General features: G+C 36.6%; 5 protein-coding genes across 7 annotated transcripts in view; 2 read left to right on the forward strand and 3 right to left on the reverse strand.

The window, feature by feature from the left end:
• LOC124408856 (carboxypeptidase Q-like) overlaps positions 1 to 8241 on the reverse strand; it is a 9070-nt gene extending 829 nt beyond the window's left edge. Inside the window, exons 1-5 of the mRNA XM_046886109.1 lie at positions 8074 to 8241; positions 934 to 1383; positions 720 to 870; positions 365 to 614; positions 33 to 273 (exon numbers count right to left, since the gene is read on the reverse strand). Of these exons, the coding sequence (XP_046742065.1) occupies positions 33 to 273; positions 365 to 614; positions 720 to 870; positions 934 to 1280 (989 nt within the window). The 5' untranslated portion in view covers positions 1281 to 1383; positions 8074 to 8241. The remainder of the gene's footprint in view (positions 1 to 32; positions 274 to 364; positions 615 to 719; positions 871 to 933; positions 1384 to 8073) is intronic.
• On the reverse strand, positions 2774 to 14982 carry LOC124408830 (ubiquitin carboxyl-terminal hydrolase 1). Of its 3 annotated transcripts, XR_006929475.1 has the most exons (8): positions 14809 to 14982; positions 13952 to 14134; positions 13607 to 13851; positions 12289 to 12518; positions 11664 to 12169; positions 11345 to 11537; positions 9776 to 10949; positions 2774 to 3107 (listed from the first exon to the last, which is right to left on the reverse strand). XR_006929475.1 is itself a non-coding variant. In XM_046886085.1 (7 exons), the coding sequence occupies exons 2-7, from the start codon at positions 14121 to 14123 to the stop codon at positions 10406 to 10408; spliced, it is 1884 nt and encodes a 627-aa protein (XP_046742041.1). In that variant the 5' UTR covers positions 14124 to 14134; positions 14809 to 14982; the 3' UTR covers positions 8716 to 10405. The 3 variants fall into 3 exon arrangements, 2 of the variants coding, with proteins under 2 accessions (XP_046742041.1, XP_046742030.1); XM_046886085.1 differs by lacking the exon at positions 2774 to 3107 and having other exon boundaries at positions 8716 to 10949; positions 13607 to 13845; XM_046886074.1 differs by lacking the exon at positions 2774 to 3107 and having other exon boundaries at positions 8716 to 10949.
• On the forward strand, positions 3817 to 5608 carry LOC124409181. The gene is made up of 3 exons (XM_046886619.1): positions 3817 to 4037; positions 4836 to 4984; positions 5135 to 5608. Exons 1-3 carry the CDS (start codon positions 3899 to 3901, stop codon positions 5606 to 5608), a joined length of 762 nt encoding a protein of 253 aa, XP_046742575.1. The 5' UTR covers positions 3817 to 3898.
• LOC124408848 (carboxypeptidase Q-like) lies at positions 5875 to 8081 on the reverse strand. Its single transcript, XM_046886098.1, has 6 exons — positions 7627 to 8081; positions 7413 to 7563; positions 7069 to 7318; positions 6736 to 6976; positions 6293 to 6475; positions 5875 to 6213 (listed from the first exon to the last, which is right to left on the reverse strand). Exons 1-6 carry the CDS (start codon positions 7971 to 7973, stop codon positions 5961 to 5963), a joined length of 1425 nt encoding a protein of 474 aa, XP_046742054.1. The 5' UTR covers positions 7974 to 8081; the 3' UTR covers positions 5875 to 5960.
• A 528-nt stretch (positions 14983 to 15510) lies between the features above and the next one.
• Positions 15511 to 16776, forward strand: LOC124407221 (phosphatidylinositol-glycan biosynthesis class F protein). Its single transcript, XM_046883207.1, has 2 exons — positions 15511 to 15805; positions 16037 to 16776. The coding sequence occupies exon 2, from the start codon at positions 16054 to 16056 to the stop codon at positions 16765 to 16767; it is 714 nt and encodes a 237-aa protein (XP_046739163.1). The 5' UTR covers positions 15511 to 15805; positions 16037 to 16053; the 3' UTR covers positions 16768 to 16776.
• Positions 16777 to 25280: the final 8504 nt, after the last annotated feature.

Below are 25280 nucleotides of genomic sequence, written 5' to 3' on the forward strand. Positions count from 1 at the left end.
TTTTCAGAAGCTGGGTGATTAACAATATGTACCTTATCGTTCGTCGTGGTCGTAGATTCAGAGCTTTCAAGATTCTCAAAGAGTTCCATGATATGAACGCACCACCTCCATCATCCATAGCACCCTGGCCTACATCCCAGCTATCTAAATGTCCAGATACAACTACTACTTTCTCAGGGCTCTCAGAGCCAGTGATTTCTGCAATTGTGTTCCGAGACTTCACTGCTGGAAGAGTCTGGGCTTCCATACTAATATTGATCAATATCGTTTTGCCTGAAAACATAGTTTATATTATCATAAATATATTCTACAGAATTGAAAAATATAATGTGAGTATGGGAGATTTAATGGGCACGATTGTTACCTCTATCAGCCATTCTGTTTAACAAAGCCGCATCTTCAATTGTGATACATGCAGCTGGTATTTTTGGAATATTTGGCTGATACGTCATCATGCCAGTATGAGGCGAGTAGATAGAAACTGGTGTGATAGATCTGATCAAGACGGCCACTGCACCAAATTTTGCAGCTTCTGATGCTCCGTTGATTCTATATAAGACCGTTTCGTCATAATTCACAAAATCTTGATTATAAATAACTATTTTTCCAGGCACCTAGAAAATATCCATCATAAATACTATGTTTTTATATGATGAAAAAGAAAGAAGAAAAAAAGACGTGAAATTTTTTAAAGCACGTTCGCAAAAATTTTACAGCACCTCATTGCGTCGTTCACGCAGTTCATCAAAACTCTTTACTACGATGGCTAACGCAGTAATTCCTCCTTTAGGCGTTCCGACACTGTATCCCAATCCAAGCATCGCAATATCTTTTACTCTTGGTTGAAGCAAGGTAGCGGATTCTTTACCTCTGTAAAAATCAAATCATATTTATTCCTTTAACCTTTTTTTAGAACACAACGAAGTAACGTACCTGACCCAATGAGGTAAAATGGCTTTTTCGCCATGCACATTTTCCAATCCATGTTTCACCAACTTATCGAGCATGTAGTCAATAGAGTTTTCGAGAACTTGACTCCCAGATAAACGTGGACCAAACTTATCAACAAATGTAGCCAACTCTTGCCATGTTGTACCCTTATACAATCCATTAACAGTTTCGTTTATTATCTTGTTAACAGTCGGAGCATAACTTTCAATTTCGTTCACCAAATTTTCTGGTAACCAGCATTGGTCTATTTCGTTATCAGTTATATCGCCGAATGTTGATTTCGAGATCCAGCAGAATAAAAGTACTGCAATACTGAATTTAAATTCCATTTTCTATATAGGAGAGAGCAGTACAACTTATTCAACAACAAAAAAAAAAACTTCTCCTATTGAGTCGACGAATGTCTGCAGAATTTACTCAGATCTTATTCACCTCACATATCACTTCCTACTAGGCGTGTGAAAGGATATTTCAGTAATGCCAAATCAAGTCCAATATTTATGACTATATATATAGGCTGCATCTCATATCGTATCTATCCCTGCAGTGCAAAGAATGATATGCAGTGCAAATGTCAATTCACATGCATTGAGAGATAACTCATATCGTTCCAAAGTGTGCATCTTCCAATAGAAGATAGTACGTCCACGTCAACATGGCTGACAAATAGTAAATAAGCAATGACCCACGGACCCTGTTTAATGACCACATGGGCCAGCTGACCCTGGAACTAGGTATCTAGTTCAACTTTCAAAACTTCACACACGAGACACGCAGACCCATCTGTTGTTAAAAAAAAATTAAAAATAAGTTAATAACGTTTGAAACCCTGCTTGGTACTCTTTCCAAATCAATATTTTTTAGTCACCGATTGTAAAATGGGTATTTAAATTTGATGAATATGTTAGTGATTCGTTAGTTATTAATGATGATCTTTATTCTTTGATAACAATATACGTTTTACAAAAAATTAAACAATTCGCAAATATTGTTGGATACAAATTTACATGAACTTACGAAGATGTAGCAATACTATTTTATATCTTCCTATACAAATTTCAAAATAATATACACGTTTAATTACAAATCCACTTCGACTATGTAGTTTTTAATTCATTCAAAAACATAAATTAGTAACAATAAGTTGTGGAAAACTGTCAAATTTCTTGTCACTCTATCGCATTGCTTGTGCTTAATGGGTACATTATATTGAATCATCATGTTTGAATGTGAATGAAATAAAATTTTCAAAATAATGTTATTCACAACCAGTCAGGTGTGCTAGCTACAATTCAACAACAGATTCGGATCCATGAAACCAAACCAGTGGTAGCGCACTATCGACTCTTATTCTTAATAAAAAGATATTCATAACGTTAAATATAACTTCCGGGTGTTCAACGAAAATATATACCAGTAAAGTTTGGAAGTCGAAAACTATTACATTGCTCTGTGCATGAAAATAAATACTGTGCAATCACAAAATAGATTCATTCTTTTTTTCAAATATATTTTAAAAGTTACAAGTAAAAAAAAGTGTATGCGATATATAGTACATGATAGCAGTCAGAGTACTATTTAACAACGTTTCAATGATTAAGATCATGAGTGAACTTCCGCAGCGTTTTGTACTGGGCAGAGAAAAGTTGGCTAAGGTAACTAAAATAACATTTGGTGCATAAAGAGATATTACTGTTGGGTATTTCGAATTCACGATTGGATTTGGTCAGATATTTAGTTTCTTTCGCAATCTTGAATTATTCAATGTTTTAAACGGAAGTACTAAATAGTGTGTAATATAGCTTGCAAAACGACGATTATTTTGTACGTCAATTAAACTTTGTATACTTATATTATTTTCAATTGAAATAACGAGAGAACGCTGCGAACGCAGTTATCCATCTATAAAGTTAAAACGGCAGTTATAAATTTGTCGGCATACAGAGTATTGGAAGAACGGTTCACGAACTTATAAAAATATCTAAGATGAAGTTGAAAAGTTAAAAATGGAGTGTATCGGATGAGTTTGAGGTATAGTGAATGCTACATTCTATTACCAGCATCGTATGGATCCGTGTCGGGAGGTATCGATTTGTATATTCATTTTTGCAACAAGGTTTTATGTTCTACATAATACGGATGTATACAGTACATACCTGCATCAAATACTAGAAACGTTAATGTTTACACGATGAAATATATGTTTACATTTATTCTACGGACAGCTATGTATAATTTGAAAACGAGACCAATAAATTGTAGAATAAAAATACGTAACTCTATATATTGAGTGTATTCATGGGTTAACGGTGTTGAACCTAGGCAATACCCTTAACATTGAAAATAGCGAAAGACAATCACAAGACTTGCCAGTGCTTGTTTTACACACGGGTATCGTCGTCAACTTTATTTTCTCTGATTAAAAATTATCCCTCCACTGAAAATAGGCTCACCTAAAAATCAATATAACTCTAATATAATACCACAGAATAATTTCAACTTAAACAGAGTATTCTTCCAATGATATCTAAAACCAGTTGCACACACAAATGACATTACAAAGTATATTGTGTTATATTTGTTCCTTGGTTTTTGATACTTGAACGAAGTAATTATTATTTTTAGGGTAAAACATTGTCATAAATCAAAATTTTTTTCACTCTGAATAAAATGTGAAAATTACGTTGCAATTTTCTTATTACAAACAAAAGAAGACAAACACTACATACAAAAAAATAGTCCGTTATTTTGCAATAATTGAAGTTTTTCAAATTTTTATATTGTATTCCGTAACTCTTCTATCTATAAATATACTTCATGAATAAATATACTCTATATATAGCAAATAATATTCTCTACAAATGTCTAGATGTCAATTACAACATTACACGATGGAGTGGTCAGTCCTACTGTCTGATGATCGTTCTGTCCTCATACTAGACGTTCAATGTGGCATGTTTCAGATAGATCCCAACCATCTTCTGCTAATGATGAACATAACAATGTTAAGTCTCACCCTATATTACCTCATCAAAAGACGTCCAAACTGCGCTTTGTCTCTTCTGTAGAGTTTAGGCACTCTTCAGGTAAATCCTTCCTCCCTCCGTTATAACAACATTCGTTAGCAGCACGCCTAGACCCGGTCTTGACTTCCATTTTCTTGTGAAATGATTTTTGTTCAAATGAAAGCCGCAAAAGGCAACCACATTTTAAACTATTGATTTTCCATACTTCAAATGGTTTCGGTTGTCACAGATCTTTCATATATCTCCGGATAATGCTACCTAAATTAATTCATTTCACCCACTCACATGGCGTTTGAAAAGAGAAGAACAAGCCAACGCCAGTTGTAATGTTTGAGTATTACTCGATATATCCAGAAAAAAAATCTTCAGCTTATCAAGAATGCATAAAATAATCGATCAGTTTGTTTGTTCCGTCTTCGTATGTCTTTCTTCCACATTGTCTCTTTCTGTATTTCTTTCTGTGTGTAAAATCTATCTTACTTGGCACGATCATTTCGTAGCAATGAACTCTTGTTACTTTCTTTTTCCAAATTCCTATAACAAACATCATAAAATCTATAGCTGAAACAAAATATTGTATATATTTGTATGGGTTTTTCATTGATGCTTGCTATTTTTTTCAAATTGAGTAATAAAATTTTGGAAAGATAATTTCACAATAAAATTAAAGTGTACTAAATACGTGTCATAAAAATATCTTAATTGATCTTAAGAGGTGATGATTAACAAAATTATCTTCCTAACATTAAAACGTAGCACGAGTAGTCATTTTTTCAAACGTTTTCTTTGCCACTAACGTTGCAACTATTAAATATATATACAAAACTTGCACATATATTTTTTTTACCTTGTGTGCAGGAGAAACCTTAACAACTCAATTGAGTCCAAGCAGTCCAACCGAGGACAGCTCTGGGGAATCTCGCAGCAACAGACCACGTCTACAGCGTTCAACAGGACAAAGCAAGAAAACTTTTCGCTTAAGAAAAAGTCGAAGGAGTCGTATTGAAGTATGTGTATAGCATTGTATTAAAAAATGTTAATAAAGTTTAAACCAGTTTGGACGGTCCAAGACAGACATGACCGAACCTCATTGTGATAACATTTTAATGAAATACATTTCCAAGAAAGAAGTTCAAACATCAAACAATAATTTTCAGGTGTCACATATAAAATTGGAGTCCCCAGATACTTCCAATCAACCGATGGCATCAACTCCACCAACAGCTACGGAACTATCAGTTTCTGGTATCCCATCTGAATCATCATCAATTCGATCGAAGCGTAGTCTATCTGCTCGTCAAGGACACAATGATAGTCGTGGTAATCATCAACAATCGGACATATCGTGGGACGAAGATACCAGCGTGGTTTCGCAAACTTTGAGTACTTCCGGTTATCGCGAATCTTATAGCATGCAACTTATCTCATTGGAAAGTGGAATTCAATCAGCTCCGCCCTTGGCCTCACCTGATCTCAACGATCTGCCCTCTACCAGTAGCGCTACAACGAATTACATTGTATGCGATGGTAGCTCACCTGATTGTTCGATTAATGGAAGTGGAGGAGAAAAAACTGCCTTATTAACAAACAGTCAGCGATCATTGTCCCAGCATTCTCTACTTATGAGTTGAAGATATTAAATTAAACTGATTTTTTACAGCATTTCGGCTTCATTATCAAACCAGTAGAACGCAGTCAAGAATCATCTATTTTATACTTTCCGTAATAAGATAGGATTTTGACAAAGTGGTTCAATAGTAAAACAGATTCAGTACCTCTGTAACAAATTCTAGTTAATCAAATATGTTTACGCTGCGTAGCAATAGATATACAGGAGCTGTTTGATAGTTAATTAAGTAACTCAATGAAAATTCTTGGTAGACTAATCATAAGCTGATTCTGATATATTTTGTATTTTATTACAAAAGTTGGAAATATTACTATAAACTTGACGTAATTTCACGGTGACGTAAATTATCAATACTAGTTCTTATGTGGTAGATCAACACTCAGCTCAGCCGTGACATATGAAACTGCGGCAAACAATGCGGCACATAGGTCGAGTGCATGTGGATCTTCAACGGACATGGTGTCACCATTTGAATGATGGTACCAAAAGTATTTGCCGTTATCCGTCCATAGCGAAGCTCCTGGTACCCCAGAATCTACCCATTCCGTTATGTCAGGGCCTTCGTTTGGGTTTCGAACCCCTGTCGCATTTATTGGTTTCAATAAGCTAAAAAGTAACGAGAAGGATGAAAATTTTGCGCGAAAAAAAATCACAAATGTATATGTCAAGTTAATTAGAAATTTACCTCATTATTTTTTTCAGAATGCATTGGGCATTCTCCGAACCTGTGAAGGCAAGTCCTATCGGAGTGAATGTACCTATGTCGGACTCCATCACAAGTTGAAGCTTTTCGTTATCAGCTGTGTGTGATTGAATATATTGATGAGCTCCCACAATCCCAATCTCTTCACCAGTCCAAAGAATAGTCCTTTTGTAAAATGAATAATAAGTTTTAGGTACGTTTGGTAATGGTTGACTTGCTCCAATGATCTACGTATATAGTTTCAGCTGACTAATTGTTGCTAGTTATAAATTTAAGAAGCTTTAGTTTCATACATGAATACTAATATTGTCTAATAGTCAAAATCAATTCAAAACTGACTTAAAGTTTCGATATCTTCCTGTGACACTTGTGATTTTGAACTAGCAATGCATTTTTTCAGCAGCTGGGTGATTAACAATATATACCTTATCGTTCGTCGTGGTCGTAGATTCAGAGCTTTCAAGATTCGCAAAGAGTTCCATGATATGAACGCACCACCTCCATCATCCATAGCACCCTGGCCTACATCCCAGCTATCTAAATGTCCAGATACAACTACTACTTTCTCAGGGCTCTCAGAGCCAGTGATTTCTGCAATTGTGTTCCGAGACTTCACTGCTGGAAGAGTCTGGGCTTCCATACTAATATTGATCAATATCGTTTTGCCTGAAAACATAGTTTATATTGTCATAAATATATTCTTACAGAATTGAAAAATATAATGTGAGTATGGGAGATTTAATGGGCACGATTGTTACCTCTATCAGCCATTCTATTTAACATAGTCGCATCTTCAATTGTGATACACGCAGCTGGTATTTTTGTAATATTTGGCTGATACGTCATCATGCCAGTATGAGGCGAGTAGATAGAAACTGGTGTGATAGATCTGATCAAGACGGCCACTGCACCAAATTTTGCAGCTTCTGATGCTCCCTTGCTTCTATATATGACCGTTTCTCCATAATTCACAAAATCTTGATTATAAACAACTATTTTTCCAGGCACCTAGAAAATATCCATCATAAATACTATGTTTCTATATGAAACAAAGAGAAAGAAGAAAATTTTTTAAAGCACGTTTGCAACAATTTTATAGCACCTCATTGCGTCGTTGACGAAGTTCATCAAAACTCTTTACTACGATGGCTAACGCAGTAATTCCTCCTTTAGGCGTTCCGACACTGTATCCCAATCCAAGCATCGCAATATCTTTTACTCTTGGTTGAAGCAAGGTAGCGGATTCTTTACCTCTGTAAAAATCAAATCATATTTATTCCTTTAACCTTTTTTTAGAACACAACGAAGTAACGTACCTGACCCAATGAGGTAAAATGGCTTCTTCTCCATGCACATTTTCCAATCCATGTTTGACCAACTTATCGAGCATGTAGTCAATAGAGTTTTCGAGAACTTGACTCCCAGATAAACGTGGACCAAACTTATCAACAAATGTGGCCAACTCTTGCCATGTTGTACCCTTATACAATCCATTAACAGTTTCGTTTATTATCTTGTTAACAGTCGGAGCATAACTTTCAATTTCTTTCATCAAATTTTCTGGCAACGAGCATTGGTCTACTTCATTATCAGTTATATCGCCGAATGTTGATTTCGAGATCCAGCAGAGTAAAAGTACTGCAATACTGAATTTAAATTCCATTGTCGATATAGGAGAGAGCAGTACAACTTATTCAACAACAAAAAAAAAAACTTCTATTGAGTCGACGAATGTCTGTAGAGTTTACTCAGATCTTATTTACGTCACATATCACTTCATACTAGTCGTGTGAGAGGATATTTGCAGTGATGCTAAATCAAGTCTAATATTTATGACAATATAGGCTGCATCTCATATCGTATCTATCCCTGCAGTGCAAAGAATGATATGCAGTGCAAATGTCAATTCACATTCATTGAGAGATAACTGATATCGTCCCAAAGTGTGTATCTTCCAATAGAAGATAGTATGTCCACGTCAACATGGCTGACAAATAATAAGCAATGACCACATGGGCCAGCTGACCCTGGAACTAGGTATCTAATTTAACTTTCAAAACTTCATACACGAGACACTCAGACCCATCTGTTGTTGAAAAAAATTAATAATAAATTAATAACATTTGAAACCCTGCTTAGTACTCTTTTCAAATCAATATTTTTTAGTCACCGATTATAGAATGGGTATTTAAATTTGATGAATATGTTAGTGATTCATTAGTTATTAATGATGATCTTTATTCTTTGATAACAATATACGTTTTACAAAAAATTAAACAATTTGCAAATATTGTTAGATACAAATTTATATGAACTTACGAAGATGTAGCAATACTATTTTATATCTTCCTATACAAATTCAAAATAATATACACGTTTAATTACAAATCCACTTCGACTATGTAGTTTTTAATTCATCCAAAAACATAAATTAGTAACAATAAGTTGTGGAAAACTGTCAAATTTCTTGTCACTCTATCGCATTGCTTGTGCTTAATGGGTACATTATATTGAATCATCATGTTTGAATGTAAATGAAATAAAATTTTCAAAATAATGTTATTCACAACCAGTCAGGTGTGCTAGCTACAATTCAACAACAGATTCGGATCCATGAAACCAAACCAGTGGTAGCGCACTATCGACTCTTATTCTTAATAAAAAGATATTTATAACGTTAAATATAACTTCCGGGTGTTCAACGAAAATATATACCAGTAAAGTTTGGAAGTCGAAAACTATTACATTGCTCTGTGCATGAAAATAAATACTGTGCAATCACAAAATAGATTCATTCTTTTTTTCAAATATATTTTAACAGTTACAAGTAAAAAAAAGTGTATGCGATATATAGTACATGATAGCAGTCAGAGTACTATTTAACAACGTTTCAATGATTACGATCATGGGTGAACTTCAGCAGCGTTTTGTACTGGGCAGAGAAAAGTTGGCTAAGGTAACTAAAATAACATTTGGTGCATAAAGAGATATTACTGTTGGGTATTTCGAATTCACGATTGGATTTGGTCAGATATTTAGTTTCTTTCGCGATCTTGAATTATTCACTTGTTTAAACGGAAGTACTAAATATTGTGTCATATAGCTTGCAAAACGACAATTATTTTGTACGTCAATTAAACTTTGTATACTTATATTATTTTCAATTGAAATAACGAGAGTACGCTGCGAACGCAGTTATCCATCCATAAAGTTAAAACGGCAGTTATAAATTTGTCGGCATACAGAGTATTGGAAGAACGGTTCACGAACTTATAAAAATATCTAAGATGAAGTTGAAAAGTTGAAAAGTTAAAAATGGAGTGTATCGGATTAGTTTGAGGTATAGTGAATGCTACATTCTATTACCAGCATCGTATGGATCCGTGTCGGGAGGTATCGATTTGTATATTCATTTTTGCAACAAGGTTTTATGTTCTACATAATACGGATGTATACAGTACATACCTGCATCAAATACTAGAAACGTTCATGTTTACACGATGAAATATATGTTTTCATTTATTCTACGGACAGCTATGTACTTAACGAGAAATTTGATGTCCATAATATCTTGGAAATTTTAATACTCGACGTCTACATCCGCTATTCCCCTCATTGTTTTCTCGCGTTTAACAATAAATATATTCATTTGTTCTTTTATAAATTGATCTACTTACGATCTCAAAGTGTATAAGTATAAGCAATTACGATTGTACAAATGAACAAATTTTCCGTTCATTAATATTTGGAAAACTAGGTCGCACATATAGTATAAAGCAATCGTTATATGTGCACTAAAAATGTATTTGCAACCGTACACTTAGCCCAGGTACTAAACCATTTTAAAAAATAAAGTTATAAATATTTGGGGTCACAGCAGTAAATATGGTGATCATAGTGAAAGTAGTGTTCCCTAATTTGAAAATTTCAACGTGATTCACACTTTCATAAAATTTCCAATATTTATGCTTCAATTCTGCCGTGTGTGATTCTTTTCTGTACATAAATGTTTCATCAAATGATAACGTGTCAGGTCTAAATCTTAGATTTATTTAAATATAAACTATTAATTAATCTAATTGCACAGAGGAATGCTTATGTCGTCGACCGTACGTAAAATAACAAATAGGGTGTTGCAGAATTGCGCGGATTTGGAGCCAATTTTTCTTCAAATTCGCGCAGTGGAATTATCCTAACTACTTCGTCATCACACTCCAGCCACGACCCACCATGTTTACTTCTACGAATACCACAACACTCCATGCTGCGACAGCCAACTCTTAATACATTTAATTGTTCTTTGTTTTCACTAACATTTGATTTCGATCTAAAGAATTTCATTATACCAGATGATTTGTCCGATGTTGTATTACTATTATTTTGTATCGGAGCTTGCCGCTTATTATCACGTTCACAATTAAAATATTCAGACGATGCAGATTCGTCCGGTAATCGTGTGTACGCCACATAATGACCTGCGGTCATTGTTGCTCCCTGGTGCATAATAACTGAATACAATTTGTAGACATGTCGAGTTTCTCTTCTAATACTTGTGCCTGGTATATCACTCAGACAATCTTCGCAAAAACACTGCAACGTTAAGGGAGTTGGCATATGATTGTTGATCTTCTCCATCGACCTGAAATTTTCATTGTACACATTATAAATAGGTGCTTGCAGGTATATTGGAACATATGCGATACACGTGCATTCGTATTATAATCACATATGAGTTTCGATTTAAAAAATACTCGTCTTTCCATTATTTTCTACACAAAAGTTGAACACTTTATCTAAAATTCTAGTAATATCAGCATTAGTTTAAGAGAATTTTTCAATCCCGAATATTCTTAAAATTGTCTTCAATACACTAATTTCAAAAAATCACGGCCACTGGAAATTCTATTGTATATTAAACACGGACGATGATTTTCAAATTATGCACATCATATCCGCACACCCTTTCAGAGAGTCTGTCGTTATCAAACAATTACATTCATAAGCTTAAAAATATTCCATTTAAAAGTAACTAACCCTGCTGTGGTGGAGAATCTTTTCAATTGCAGTATGAGAAGCCTGGGTAAGGAAGGAAAGCACACAGCACGCCGCGCTTCATTGTAACGTAAGCAACAAGCACACCAGTACTTATCTCGACCCCGCAAAAGTTCACTTGTTACTACGGCTCTTCTATACACTTCGCTACTGTCCATTAAACTTTTATCCTCTTCTAAATATGGAGGAATACATGTAAAAAAAGTTAAGCATTATAAAACAAATATGCTAATTTCCAATTTTATAAACTATTCAATTCAAGAATACGATCAATTCTGTAAATAAGTGTCTATTTCCTCACCTTTTTCATTTGATTGGTCAGTATCTATTGGAACATAAATATCGCAAAATGTTTCTTTTCTTTCAGTCACGTGTTCACACTCTAAACACGTTGTGCGGAGGAGGCTAACCCCCTCAAAATCCTCTGAAATAAAGCACTTTTTGCTCTCTGGTTGAGGTGCCATAAGTTCGCTGTTACTTTCAACCATTTCTAAGTGACCATTTTCTAATGGTTTCGAAGGTGGCGCAGTTCCATTTGAACTTGATTGGATAAAGTTCAGGCTCCCTTTGGAAGAGAACTTTTTTTTCTTCTTTGATTTGCGAAGGCCACGTTTACTCGAACTACTTTCAGACTGTGCATCATTTACTTGATCAATGTACAAATCTGATCCTCCACCATTCTGCCCGAATTCACTCTCTCTATACCTTACAAGCAGTTGAAACGTTTCTCGTATGTTGTCCAGTAAACAGACTAACAACTCGTGTGCATCCTGCTGCTGATTGCCTTCAAATATAGGATTTACCTCCCTGAAATCATTGATTTAAATCATCTTTACATTGCATCACTATTTAGGTTTAACCATAGTTAAAAAGATAACTAAAGTAACATAGTTGGTTAGACATTCAAATATCAACCAAATTATTACCTCAGTGCTTGTAGAAATGCATCAGGTTGGTACGGTTCACCGTTATCTTTCATCTCCGAAATTCTCAAGGCTGCGAATAACTCGTGTAACTTCTCCGTAGCCACTTGTATTTTAGGTTTATTAGAATCTCCCATTGGACCTGCTAACGCCAAAAGATCTTTGCTGCTCCAACTACGACTACCACTTGCTGTTAGCAATACACCAGTTCTACCAAGTGATGATGATTTCATCTAACAAAGTTCAACAAGCATATCAATAGTTTTTGTAACTAATTCAGTACTGCGAATAAGTGAGTGTTGTTTATCAAGATTATTTGATTATAAGCTCCAGATAGCCAAGTGGATGCATAATCCTAACTGAATATAGCAATCCTGGTGGATTTGAAATTCGAGAATCCTATACATCAAAACAAAATTAGTAAATCGTAGTACCATAGGGAACTGTCATTATTGTGAATTAAGAACAACCTATGCAAATTAGCAAGTTAGATTAAATCGATTAACTGAACTATGGTAATAGTAGATGGTAGTATTTTTAATATATTTTTATGAAGATCGAATATTCTAATTAAATGTGGTGCTGGTGTGCAACTAGGAACCCTCCAGGGTAAATTTTTTGAATGATTTTTTCTTATGGAGCGAAGTCAACAATACTTTGTTCAGTTACAACAAAAGTTTTGTCAACTGTAATAATAATAATAATAATAAGAATTATCACTGAATAATAATAAAAATTTTATGTATCAACACAATTAATATTCAATGAAAAATGTTTGAATTAAATAAGGGTGCATCGATGCATAGAGTATTCTTTCTAATAGGATTGATTTTGCTTAGTTTGTAATATTTTTTTTATATTGGCCAAATTTTTTCACAGCACCCTTGGGACCTTCAAGAAAAAACAATTACTTGGCAGAGTGGGTAAATTTTTAGCTTCAGCAACTTTAATCGCGCATAAACAAGCTGGTTGGAAAGTGGTTGGAAGAATTAAGCATATTCAAATCTTTGGAAATTAATGTAAAGTCAAAGAATGGAAGAGAGCAAACATATATACAGAAGAAGAAAATCATTGAATAGGATCGTGAGTATAAGAATTTCCAGGACACAGGCACATTTCAAGAATATTTCCAAGACACTAAAAATTTCCAGGACTGTTGAACACCAAGTTATGTTTATAATATCAGTGCTAGGACAAAAATAATTTGTGATACAAACATATTGTCCCAAATACTTAATGGCACTTTAAATTAATAGTAAAAATGGTGACTGGCTAAATTTACTAGCTGGAATAAGTTATATCAAGTTTGCAGCTCACACACCTTAGTTTGAAGTTGTTTCACAGTCAAATTGGATAAGTCGGTGGCCAGATGATGTAGATTGTGTAAAAAGGAGGGTGCAAATCGTAGGGTGTACAATACACTGTTTAAAAAACATGTGTTGCCCAGATTGCACAGTGATGCTATCCGCAGTCCTTCTGTCCCGCTATTTACTGTGTTGCACATAGCCTCCTGGGAGTTTGGCAATTGACTTCGATATCCATTTAACATTCTGCTCTCACCTGTTTCTAAGTTAGTTGACTTGTTATTATGGTTGATATCGTAATTTGAACAGAGCTGTTAATCTACAAACGTAATTATAGTATCAATTTTTTAAATTTCGTTTACCGTTTGAGAAAAGATATTTATTCAGAGTGCCCCCTCTGGTAGATGTACGAGGGGGCTGAGTAGTTGTTTTTGTAGTGAGTGATTTGCTGCGCCCTGAGAGCGACAGGCAAAATTTCTTCCTAGGAGGGACCAGCTGCTCATCCTCGTCTTCTTCTGCTTCTAATACTGTCATTTTCCGTCAACCTAAAACAATACGGACTTATAGCGAATGAGAGAAATGTCATCTTTGTTACATTTTAGATAGGTAGCATAAGTTTCAAGTAATTTTGAACAATGCTGAACAAAAAATTGTTTTTATATAATTGTCAACAATACTGCATCGGTACAATTTTTCCATGCTAATTTTACACAATTATGTAATCAAATGAAGTTATTCAATGCGATACATTAAAAAACGCAGTCCTGTGTTATCTGAGAACGTACAGCTAATCAAATACATTGATAACATATTATATTTCGTGAAATTAACCTTATCTTGAAACCTCAATCACATATGCATAATAAATTTTATATTTCACTTGACGAAACATTATAAACTTGATGAATTTCAGTCATGGTTTAATTGTTACAAAAATTATTATTTCGATGGATTACAGTCTCTCGTCTATTAATCGTGGATTGTTAAGAAATTGATGCATACGTTAGTGCAAGACGAATACGAAATAGTTGTAAAATTTGCGTAAAATAAATTGTCAGGTCAAACAGTCAGGAAATAAGAGTCGGTACTTGTTTTATAATTAAAATATAAATAGCAGGATTTAAAGGAGATTAAATAATTCTTGCACTTCAACGTTGTCCGAATTACGAAAAGCTTTTTACGCTACTCGTTGTAATTTTTTCAAACTTTTTTTACTCACGTAATATTTATTAGAGGAGTCATGGAACAACGGTATCTCTCGAAAATAATACAGTCAATAATATTTCATACGCTAACCACATCAATGATTTGAGTAGGCTCCATTTCGACAAAGTAATCTTAATTCCTTTTTAACAATTTTACCGCAGCCATTAGCCATTTCCAGGGCCATTTCACTTAATATCCTGTGCTCATAGATTATATGTAGAGAAAAAACTCGGCGCCATTAAGCGCGGCAGGCAAAACAGGGCGCTGCTATTACCTCGGCGCTTTCAGCTCCCTTTCGCTCCCTTTCGCTACCCTTTCGCTACCCTTTCGCCTGTTTCAGAAAATACACCTGGCTCGGGTGCAGCAACGACAATTCATTAAACATCGAACTGCTCATGCATACCGTTACGTCGACCGAAGATCCGCAATATATTTCGACTAGCCGGTGAAAATATGCGCCCAAGGCGAGGCCCAAGGCTGAACGTCTTTATACATCTTCAGGCAATGCAATATTGCTGGATTTACAAAGGCGCAAATACGAATTATGTTGGTAATTTATATTAATCGGTCGTGCTAATTTGTGCACCGATCGTACTAATTAATCATGTCGGACCATGTGAAACAGGAAAATCGAAAAATCAAATCGTGTCGCGATGCTACTGCCACGAACGGTAGAACTGAGTACTAGACAGCTTACTCATTTTAAATCTCTTCCTGTATTTATCACTCATGTGTATAGTTCATGATCCAACTGTTTCCTTCAGTTGTTTGCGTGACAGTTGAGGTTGTGCTCGAAGAGTATTGATTTCATTTGATTCCCGGTGAAAAATTTGACGAGATCGTTCATAGAAGTTTATTGACATCCGCCTATGAAAATCCGTACTTATTGCAGTGATGTCAGTAGTTTGATTGAAATAACAGATATGTTTTAACTATTGCAATCTTCAAGGAATTGTTTTTTGAAATTACATCTACTGTCGATACATTTTTGATCAATTTGTCTGTTAATCGTAAGTATGTAGTACACTAGTGTTTTCCTACAGTTTTAAATGTAGAAAATACGGTGAATAATCATTGTGAAAATTAAAATTCGTGCACTTCATTATTTATCTGCAAATTAAAAATTTGCACAACATGGTTGCATTCACCTATTCTTTGTGCCTAATCTTGAAATAACTTAGCTCGACTAATCTCGACAATCTATATGCTTTGGTCATTAATAATAATTCTGATGTTTTTAGGTTTGGCAAATACTGCTATGTTGGACGAAGACCATCCACCCAAACAACGATTGCTGTTGTATTATTGCTTTTTTACGTGTATCTACTTTCCGGGGATACTGATTTTGCTGAAATTCAATGACAACCTATACAATGTGGGGACTTACAAGTTTATCCCCTTTCTTATAATACTGATGTTTGCAGAGGTGACGAAACTGTCATTCTCGCTACTGCATACGGATCTACCAACCTTGTCCAAGATCGATTCAAGGTCGTCAACCAAGGCGAGTAAATCATGGAGTAAACGATTCAAGGATGTATTCAAGTTTCTGGTATCATTAGTCGTAACGGCGCTTAGTTATTACGTAATGGTCATTTTCTTTGGATGCCCATTGCTGACACATCATGAGGAAACCATTATGCTCACCATCACACTGACAAGCCTAACCTTAATACCAGCTAGTCTTCACTTGGGTGTTGACGAATCCATAGCACTCTTGACTGGAGCTCCGTTACAGACTAATAATGTTCTCGTTGAAGCTGTCAGGAGAAACATAGAGGGTACTCTACTTGGCACTTGGCTTGGTGCCACAGTAATTCCTCTGGATTGGAATAGACCCTGGCAAGCCTGGCCTATTCCATGTATTACAGGTGCTCTTGTTGGATATATGACTGCCCATTTCTTTACACTCATTAAAATGCTGCCCTTTTTACGAAAGAAGAAAAATAACTATACTAATATTATTAAATAAACTTTGACGTCTTATAATTATTTCAAGTCTAATGGATAAAATGATCCTTTGTGGCTTGTCAAGAAGTTTCTACGAAAACATCATAATTATTTTTCGTGCATTAGAAAAGATGTATTTCTATATTTTCTATGTTTTTCAAAAAGATTGTTAATATGGATATAATATGACTTAGGTCAGGTTTACGTTATTAGCATTTGCTATGTTGAAGTGGATCTCCCAGATCGTTTATACAGGCGAATCTTTGTTAAACATCGCATAGACTAGGCAACTCCTTGAGTGCTATAGCGCAGCCTGATGTTTGGAAACTGGACATACATGGTGATGTGTAAGTAGCGATACATCTGTGCCATACTATAGTTATACCCCAGAAGCACCTCTGGTGTAAAAACCTTGTGCCAAGTATATTAAAGTGGAAGCCAACGATAAAAAATTACTTTGCAACTTAGAAACCACCAAAATGACAGTATACATTCAAATGAGTACTAACAGCAATACTCTTGTCTACAACAAATATTATAACATCCGTGTAGAAAAAAAAAATGAACACAAAAAATATAGAATAAGGGACGGAATGAAAATTTTGGAGTTGAACTTGGCGAGTTTTTTGTTAGCATAAGTTTCAAGTAATTTTGAACAATGCTGAACAAAAAATTGTTTTTATATAATTGTCAACAATACTGCATCGGTACAATTTTTCCATGCTAATTTTACACAATTATGTAATCAAATGAAGTTATTCAATGTGATACACTAAAAAACGCAGTCCTGTATTATCTGAGAACGTACAGCTAATCAAATACATTGATAACATATTATATTTCGTGAAATTAACCTTATCTTGAAACCTCAATCACATATGCATAATAAATTTTATATTTCACTTGACGAAACATTATAAACTTGATGTATTTCAGTCATGGTTTAATTGGTACAAAAATTATTATTTCGATGGATTACAGTCTCTCGTCTATTAATCGTGGATTGTTAAGAAATTGATGTATACGTTAGTACAAGACGAATACTAAATAGTTGTAAAATTTGCGTAAAATAAATTGTCAGATCAAACAGTCAGGAAATGAGTGTCGGTATTTATTTTATAATTAAAATATAAGTAGCAGGATTTAAAGGAGATTAAATAATTCTTGCACTTCAACGTTGTCCGAATTACGAAAAGCTTTTTACGCTACTCGTTGTAATTCTTTCATTTTTATAAAAATCAATTGTTCAATAACAATTCTTTTTTATAAAAATCCCTTGAGGAATGAAACAAACTTTATTATGATTCTTTCATGTATGCATCATGCCTTGACTAACTCTACCTATAGCGCATCTTTGTATAACTGTAGGTACGTGGACTACCTTTATGACGGAGCAATCGCAATATTATTGATTTTTTAACCCATATTAGTTCAACCGATGTATGCAAGCATGTAATACGCATATATCTATACTGAAGCACATACGCAAAAAGAGGTGAATGCTGTTAGCTGGATGATGGAAAAGAGAATGATATTCTTCGAACTTATGGTACAAACGAAGATAGCGTGGATCAATATGCTACACAAAAGAGAATATCGTGTATCAGAATAACTTCGAGCGCGAATCTTACGCTTCTTACGTAAGTAATTATATCAAGAGATTTTCTGTGAGTACTCTCTTTTTATAAAAAAAGATCATCCCTGGATAAGGATGCGTTTCCTGGAGAAGCTTGCGGAAATAATAAAACGGCGAAATATATTTCCCTGAATCAAATGAAACTTCTCAGAGGTCCGATGGCAGCGAACTACTTCTTACTCAGTTCGAAGACGCGTTTATTCATCTTAAGCATACTGATAAATAAGCACAGTAGTTCATTTTTCGTTCTCTAAGAAGGCCGGCCAGGTAAGACTAACTCCGAATTTTTCATTTCGTCCTCCATTCTATATTTTGAGTGTGGTTTTTTTTTTTTTTACAGTGAAGTGACGTAATTGGTGGTAAGGATTTTAATTTAAATATTTTTTGTGGGCAGGCTATTGTTACTGGTACAGTAACGAGGGATTTTGCTGTCAGGCTCGATTTTGATGTACTCAGCGAGAGGTTTAGCGCGAGAGGTGTTGTTAGGGAATGCTCTATGTCAACGTAATTTTGCAAAGGCAATTGATTCCGCGCAATATATAGTCATTGTAAGCGATGTGCCGAAACTCACACGTGTGAACCGAAGACTGTCCTCGCGTTTTCTGGGTTTTGATGAATTGTTAATTCGACGTAGACCTATATATGTCTTGTCTTCTTTCTTCGAGGTCCAACTGTTCTATAGACGGTATTTCGTATCAATTCTGGACACAAGATTTTCAGCTTCGGTTAACGCAAAGTTTTTGATTCAAAATTTTCACAATTTTGATTGCTGTGAAAAATCATTTTTAAATAGACTGTATCTACATAGAATTCGGAATCCGAACAAGCTGCAAGCGACGCATACAAAGCTACAAACTGAAAACTAAAGTTTTCATCGTAACTTCTCTGCTGTTGGTCCCACGCTTTTTTCTTGTGTTTTCTGAGTTCCTGGGCGTCCAATTAATCTAGAAAGGGTCATACAAATCGATTCCGAGACGACAAATTTTCGGCTCCGAAAATGAGCAGAAAAGTAAGGCTAACCCCTTTGGATTTTTGATGAAAATTTCGACGACTTTGAAAAGTGCTGCAATAAATTCTTTCAGGCCCTATTCCGACGTAATTTTGCGAGAGGAATCGATTAAGCGCAGTCCCAATACGCTGCGAGCGATAGCTAAAAAGTTACGGCCAAAAAACTCATGATTTTCATCGTCATTTCTCCGCTGCTGGTCCTAGGCTATTTTTCATCTCTTTTCTGAGTTCCTGGGCGTCGAATTAGTCTAAAAAGCGTCATACGGATCGATTCCCAGACAAAAGATTTTTCGGCCAAAAAAAATCCAAGGCTAACCCCTTTGCATTTTTGGCGAAAATTTCGACGACTTTGAAAAGTGCTGCAATAAATTCTTTCAGGCCCTACTCCGACGTAATTTTGCGAGAGGAATCGATTAAGCGCAGTCCCAATACGCTGCGAGCGATAGCTAAACAGTTACGGCCAAAAAACTCATGATTTTCATCGTCATTTCTCCGCTGCTGGTCCTAGGCTATTTTTCATGTGTTTGCTGAGTTCCTGGGCGTCGAATTAGTCTAAAAAGCGTCATACGGATCGATTCCCAGACAAAAGATTTTTCGGCCAAAAAAAATCCAAGGCTAACCCCTTTGCATTTTTGGCGAAAATTTCGACGACTTTGAAAAGTGCTGCAATAAATTCTTTCAGGCCCTATTCCGACGTAATTTTGCGAGAGGAATCGATTAAGCGCAGTCCCAATACGCTGCGAGCGATAGCTAAAAAGTTACGGCCAAAAAACTCATGATTTTCATCGTCATTTCTCCGCTGCTGGTCCTAGGCTATTTTTCATGTGTTTTCTGAGTTCCTGGGCGTCGAATTAGTCTAAAAAGCGTCATACGGATCGATTCCCAGACAAAAGATTTTTCGGCCGAAAAAAATCCAAGGCTAACCCCTTTGCATTTTTGGCGAAAATTTCGACGACTTTGAAAAGTGCTGCAATAAATTCTTTCAGGCCCTACTCCGACGTAATTTTGCGAGAGGAATCGATTAAGCGCAGTCCCAATACGCTGCGAGCGATAGCTAAACAGTTACGGCCAAAAAACTCATGATTTTCATCGTCATTTCTCCGCTGCTGGTCCTAGGCTATTTTTCATGTGTTTTCTGAGTTCCTGGGCGTCGAATTAGTCTGAAAAGCGTCATACGGATCGATTCCCAGACAAAAGATTTTTCGGCCAAAAAAAATCCACGGCTAACCCCTTTGCATTTTTGGCGAAAATTTCGACGACTTTGAAAAGTGCTGCAATAAATTCTTTCAGGCCCTATTCCGACGTAATTTTGCGAGAGGAATCGATTAAGCGCAGTCCCAATACGCTGCGAGCGATAGCTAAAAAGTTACGGCCAAAAAACTCATGATTTTCATCGTCATTTCTCCGCTGCTGGTCCTAGGCTATTTTTCATGTGTTTTCTGAGTTCCTGGGCGTCGAATTAGTCTAAAAAGCGTCATACGGATCGATTCCCAGACAAAAGATTTTTCGGCCAAAAAAAATCCAAGGCTAACCCCTTTGCATTTTTGGCGAAAATTTCGACGACTTTGAAAAGTGCTGCAATAAATTCTTTCAGGCCCTATTCCGACGTAATTTTGCGAGAGGAATCGATTAAGCGCAGTCCCAATACGCTGCGAGCGATAGCTAAACAGTTACGGCCAAAAAACTCATGATTTTCATCGTCATTTCTCCGCTGCTGGTCCTAGGCTATTTTTCATGTGTTTTCTGAGTTCCTGGGCGTCGAATTAGTCTAAAAAGCGTCATACGGATCGATTCCCAGACAAAAGATTTTTCGGCCAAAAAAAATCCAAGGCTAACCCCTTTGCATTTTTGGCGAAAATTTCGACGACTTTGAAAAGTGCTGCAATAAATTCTTTCAGGCCCTACTCCGACGTAATTTTGCGAGAGGAATCGATTAAGCGCAGTCCCAATACGCTGCGAGCGATAGCTAAAAAGTTACGGCCAAAAAACTCATGATTTTCATCGTCATTTCTCCGCTGCTGGTCCTAGGCTATTTTTCATGTGTTTTCTGAGTTCCTGGGCGTCGAATTAGTCTAAAAAGCGTCATACGGATCGATTCCCAGACAAAAGATTTTTCGGCCAAAAAAAATCCAAGGCTAACCCCTTTGCATTTTTGGCGAAAATTTCGACGACTTTGAAAAGTGCTGCAATAAATTCTTTCAGGCCCTACTCCGACGTAATTTTGCGAGAGGAATCGATTAAGCGCAGTCCCAATACGCTGCGAGCGATAGCTAAACAGTTACGGCCAAAAAACTCATGATTTTCATCGTCATTTCTCCGCTGCTGGTCCTAGGCTATTTTTCATGTGTTTGCTGAGTTCCTGGGCGTCGAATTAGTCTAAAAAGCGTCATACGGATCGATTCCCAGACAAAAGATTTTTCGGCCAAAAAAAATCCAAGGCTAACCCCTTTGCATTTTTGGCGAAAATTTCGACGACTTTGAAAAGTGCTGCAATAAATTCTTTCAGGCCCTATTCCGACGTAATTTTGCGAGAGGAATCGATTAAGCGCAGTCCCAATACGCTGCGAGCGATAGCTAAAAAGTTACGGCCAAAAAACTCATGATTTTCATCGTCATTTCTCCGCTGCTGGTCCTAGGCTATTTTTCATGTGTTTTCTGAGTTCCTGGGCGTCGAATTAGTCTAAAAAGCGTCATACGGATCGATTCCCAGACAAAAGATTTTTCGGCCGAAAAAAATCCAAGGCTAACCCCTTTGCATTTTTGGCGAAAATTTCGACGACTTTGAAAAGTGCTGCAATAAATTCTTTCAGGCCCTACTCCGACGTAATTTTGCGAGAGGAATCGATTAAGCGCAGTCCCAATACGCTGCGAGCGATAGCTAAAAAGTTACGGCCAAAAAACTCATGATTTTCATCGTCATTTCTCCGCTGCTGGTCCTAGGCTATTTTTCATGTGTTTTCTGAGTTCCTGGGCGTCGAATTAGTCTAAAAAGCGTCATACGGATCGATTCCCAGACAAAAGATTTTTCGGCCAAAAAAAATCCAAGGCTAACCCCTTTGCATTTTTGGCGAAAATTTCGACGACTTTGAAAAGTGCTGCAATAAATTCTTTCAGGCCCTATTCCGACGTAATTTTGCGAGAGGAATCGATTAAGCGCAGTCCCAATACGCTGCGAGCGATAGCTAAACAGTTACGGCCAAAAAACTCATGATTTTCATCGTCATTTCTCCGCTGCTGGTCCTAGGCTATTTTTCATGTGTTTTCTGAGTTCCTGGGCGTCGAATTAGTCTAAAAAGCGTCATACGGATCGATTCCCAGACAAAAGATTTTTCGGCCAAAAAAAATCCAAGGCTAACCCCTTTGCATTTTTGGCGAAAATTTCGACGACTTTGAAAAGTGCTGCAATAAATTCTTTCAGGCCCTACTCCGACGTAATTTTGCGAGAGGAATCGATTAAGCGCAGTCCCAATACGCTGCGAGCGATAGCTAAAAAGTTACGGCCAAAAAACTCATGATTTTCATCGTCATTTCTCCGCTGCTGGTCCTAGGCTATTTTTCATGTGTTTTCTGAGTTCCTGGGCGTCGAATTAGTCTAAAAAGCGTCATACGGATCGATTCCCAGACAAAAGATTTTTCGGCCAAAAAAAATCCAAGGCTAACCCCTTTGCATTTTTGGCGAAAATTTCGACGACTTTGAAAAGTGCTGCAATAAATTCTTTCAGGCCCTATTCCGACGTAATTTTGCGAGAGGAATCGATTAAGCGCAGTCCCAATACGCTGCGAGCGATAGCTAAAAAGTTACGGCCAAAAAACTCATGATTTTCATCGTCATTTCTCCGCTGCTGGTCCTAGGCTATTTTTCATGTGTTTTCTGAGTTCCTGGGCGTCGAATTAGTCTAAAAAGCGTCATACGGATCGATTCCCAGACAAAAGATTTTTCGGCCAAAAAAAATCCAAGGCTAACCCCTTTGCATTTTTGGCGAAAATTTCGACGACTTTGAAAAGTGCTGCAATAAATTCTTTCAGGCCCTATTCCGACGTAATTTTGCGAGAGGAATCGATTAAGCGCAGTCCCAATACGCTGCGAGCGATAGCTAAACAGTTACGGCCAAAAAACTCATGATTTTCATCGTCATTTCTCCGCTGCTGGTCCTAGGCTATTTTTCATGTGTTTTCTGAGTTCCTGGGCGTCGAATTAGTCTAAAAAGCGTCATACGGATCGATTCCCAGACAAAAGATTTTTCGGCCAAAAAAAATCCAAGGCTAACCCCTTTGCATTTTTGGCGAAAATTTCGACGACTTTGAAAAGTGCTGCAATAAATTCTTTCAGGCCCTACTCCGACGTAATTTTGCGAGAGGAATCGATTAAGCGCAGTCCCAATACGCTGCGAGCGATAGCTAAAAAGTTACGGCCAAAAAACTCATGATTTTCATCGTCATTTCTCCGCTGCTGGTCCTAGGCTATTTTTCATGTGTTTTCTGAGTTCCTGGGCGTCGAATTAGTCTAAAAAGCGTCATACGGATCGATTCCCAGACAAAAGATTTTTCGGCCAAAAAAAATCCAAGGCTAACCCCTTTGCATTTTTGGCGAAAATTTCGACGACTTTGAAAAGTGCTGCAATAAATTCTTTCAGGCCCTACTCCGACGTAATTTTGCGAGAGGAATCGATTAAGCGCAGTCCCAATACGCTGCGAGCGATAGCTAAACAGTTACGGCCAAAAAACTCATGATTTTCATCGTCATTTCTCCGCTGCTGGTCCTAGGCTATTTTTCATGTGTTTTCTGAGTTCCTGGGCGTCGAATTAGTCTGAAAAGCGTCATACGGATCGATTCCCAGACAAAAGATTTTTCGGCCAAAAAAAATCCAAGGCTAACCCCTTTGCATTTTTGGCGAAAATTTCGACGACTTTGAAAAGTGCTGCAATAAATTCTTTCAGGCCCTATTCCGACGTAATTTTGCGAGAGGAATCGATTAAGCGCAGTCCCAATACGCTGCGAGCGATAGCTAAAAAGTTACGGCCAAAAAACTCATGATTTTCATCGTCATTTCTCCGCTGCTGGTCCTAGGCTATTTTTCATGTGTTTTCTGAGTTCCTGGGCGTCGAATTAGTCTAAAAAGCGTCATACGGATCGATTCCCAGACAAAAGATTTTTCGGCCAAAAAAAATCCAAGGCTAACCCCTTTGCATTTTTGGCGAAAATTTCGACGACTTTGAAAAGTGCTGCAATAAATTCTTTCAGGCCCTATTCCGACGTAATTTTGCGAGAGGAATCGATTAAGCGCAGTCCCAATACGCTGCGAGCGATAGCTAAACAGTTACGGCCAAAAAACTCATGATTTTCATCGTCATTTCTCCGCTGCTGGTCCTAGGCTATTTTTCATGTGTTTTCTGAGTTCCTGGGCGTCGAATTAGTCTAAAAAGCGTCATACGGATCGATTCCCAGACAAAAGATTTTTCGGCCAAAAAAAATCCAAGGCTAACCCCTTTGCATTTTTGGCGAAAATTTCGACGACTTTGAAAAGTGCTGCAATAAATTCTTTCAGGCCCTACTCCGACGTAATTTTGCGAGAGGAATCGATTAAGCGCAGTCCCAATACGCTGCGAGCGATAGCTAAAAAGTTACGGCCAAAAAACTCATGATTTTCATCGTCATTTCTCCGCTGCTGGTCCTAGGCTATTTTTCATGTGTTTTCTGAGTTCCTGGGCGTCGAATTAGTCTAAAAAGCGTCATACGGATCGATTCCCAGACAAAAGATTTTTCGGCCAAAAAAAATCCAAGGCTAACCCCTTTGCATTTTTGGCGAAAATTTCGACGACTTTGAAAAGTGCTGCAATAAATTCTTTCAGGCCCTATTCCGACGTAATTTTGCGAGAGGAATCGATTAAGC

Source organism: Diprion similis, chromosome 1 (assembly GCF_021155765.1).
Source record: "Diprion similis isolate iyDipSimi1 chromosome 1, iyDipSimi1.1, whole genome shotgun sequence".
Taxonomy (NCBI): Eukaryota; Metazoa; Arthropoda; class Insecta; order Hymenoptera; family Diprionidae; genus Diprion; species Diprion similis.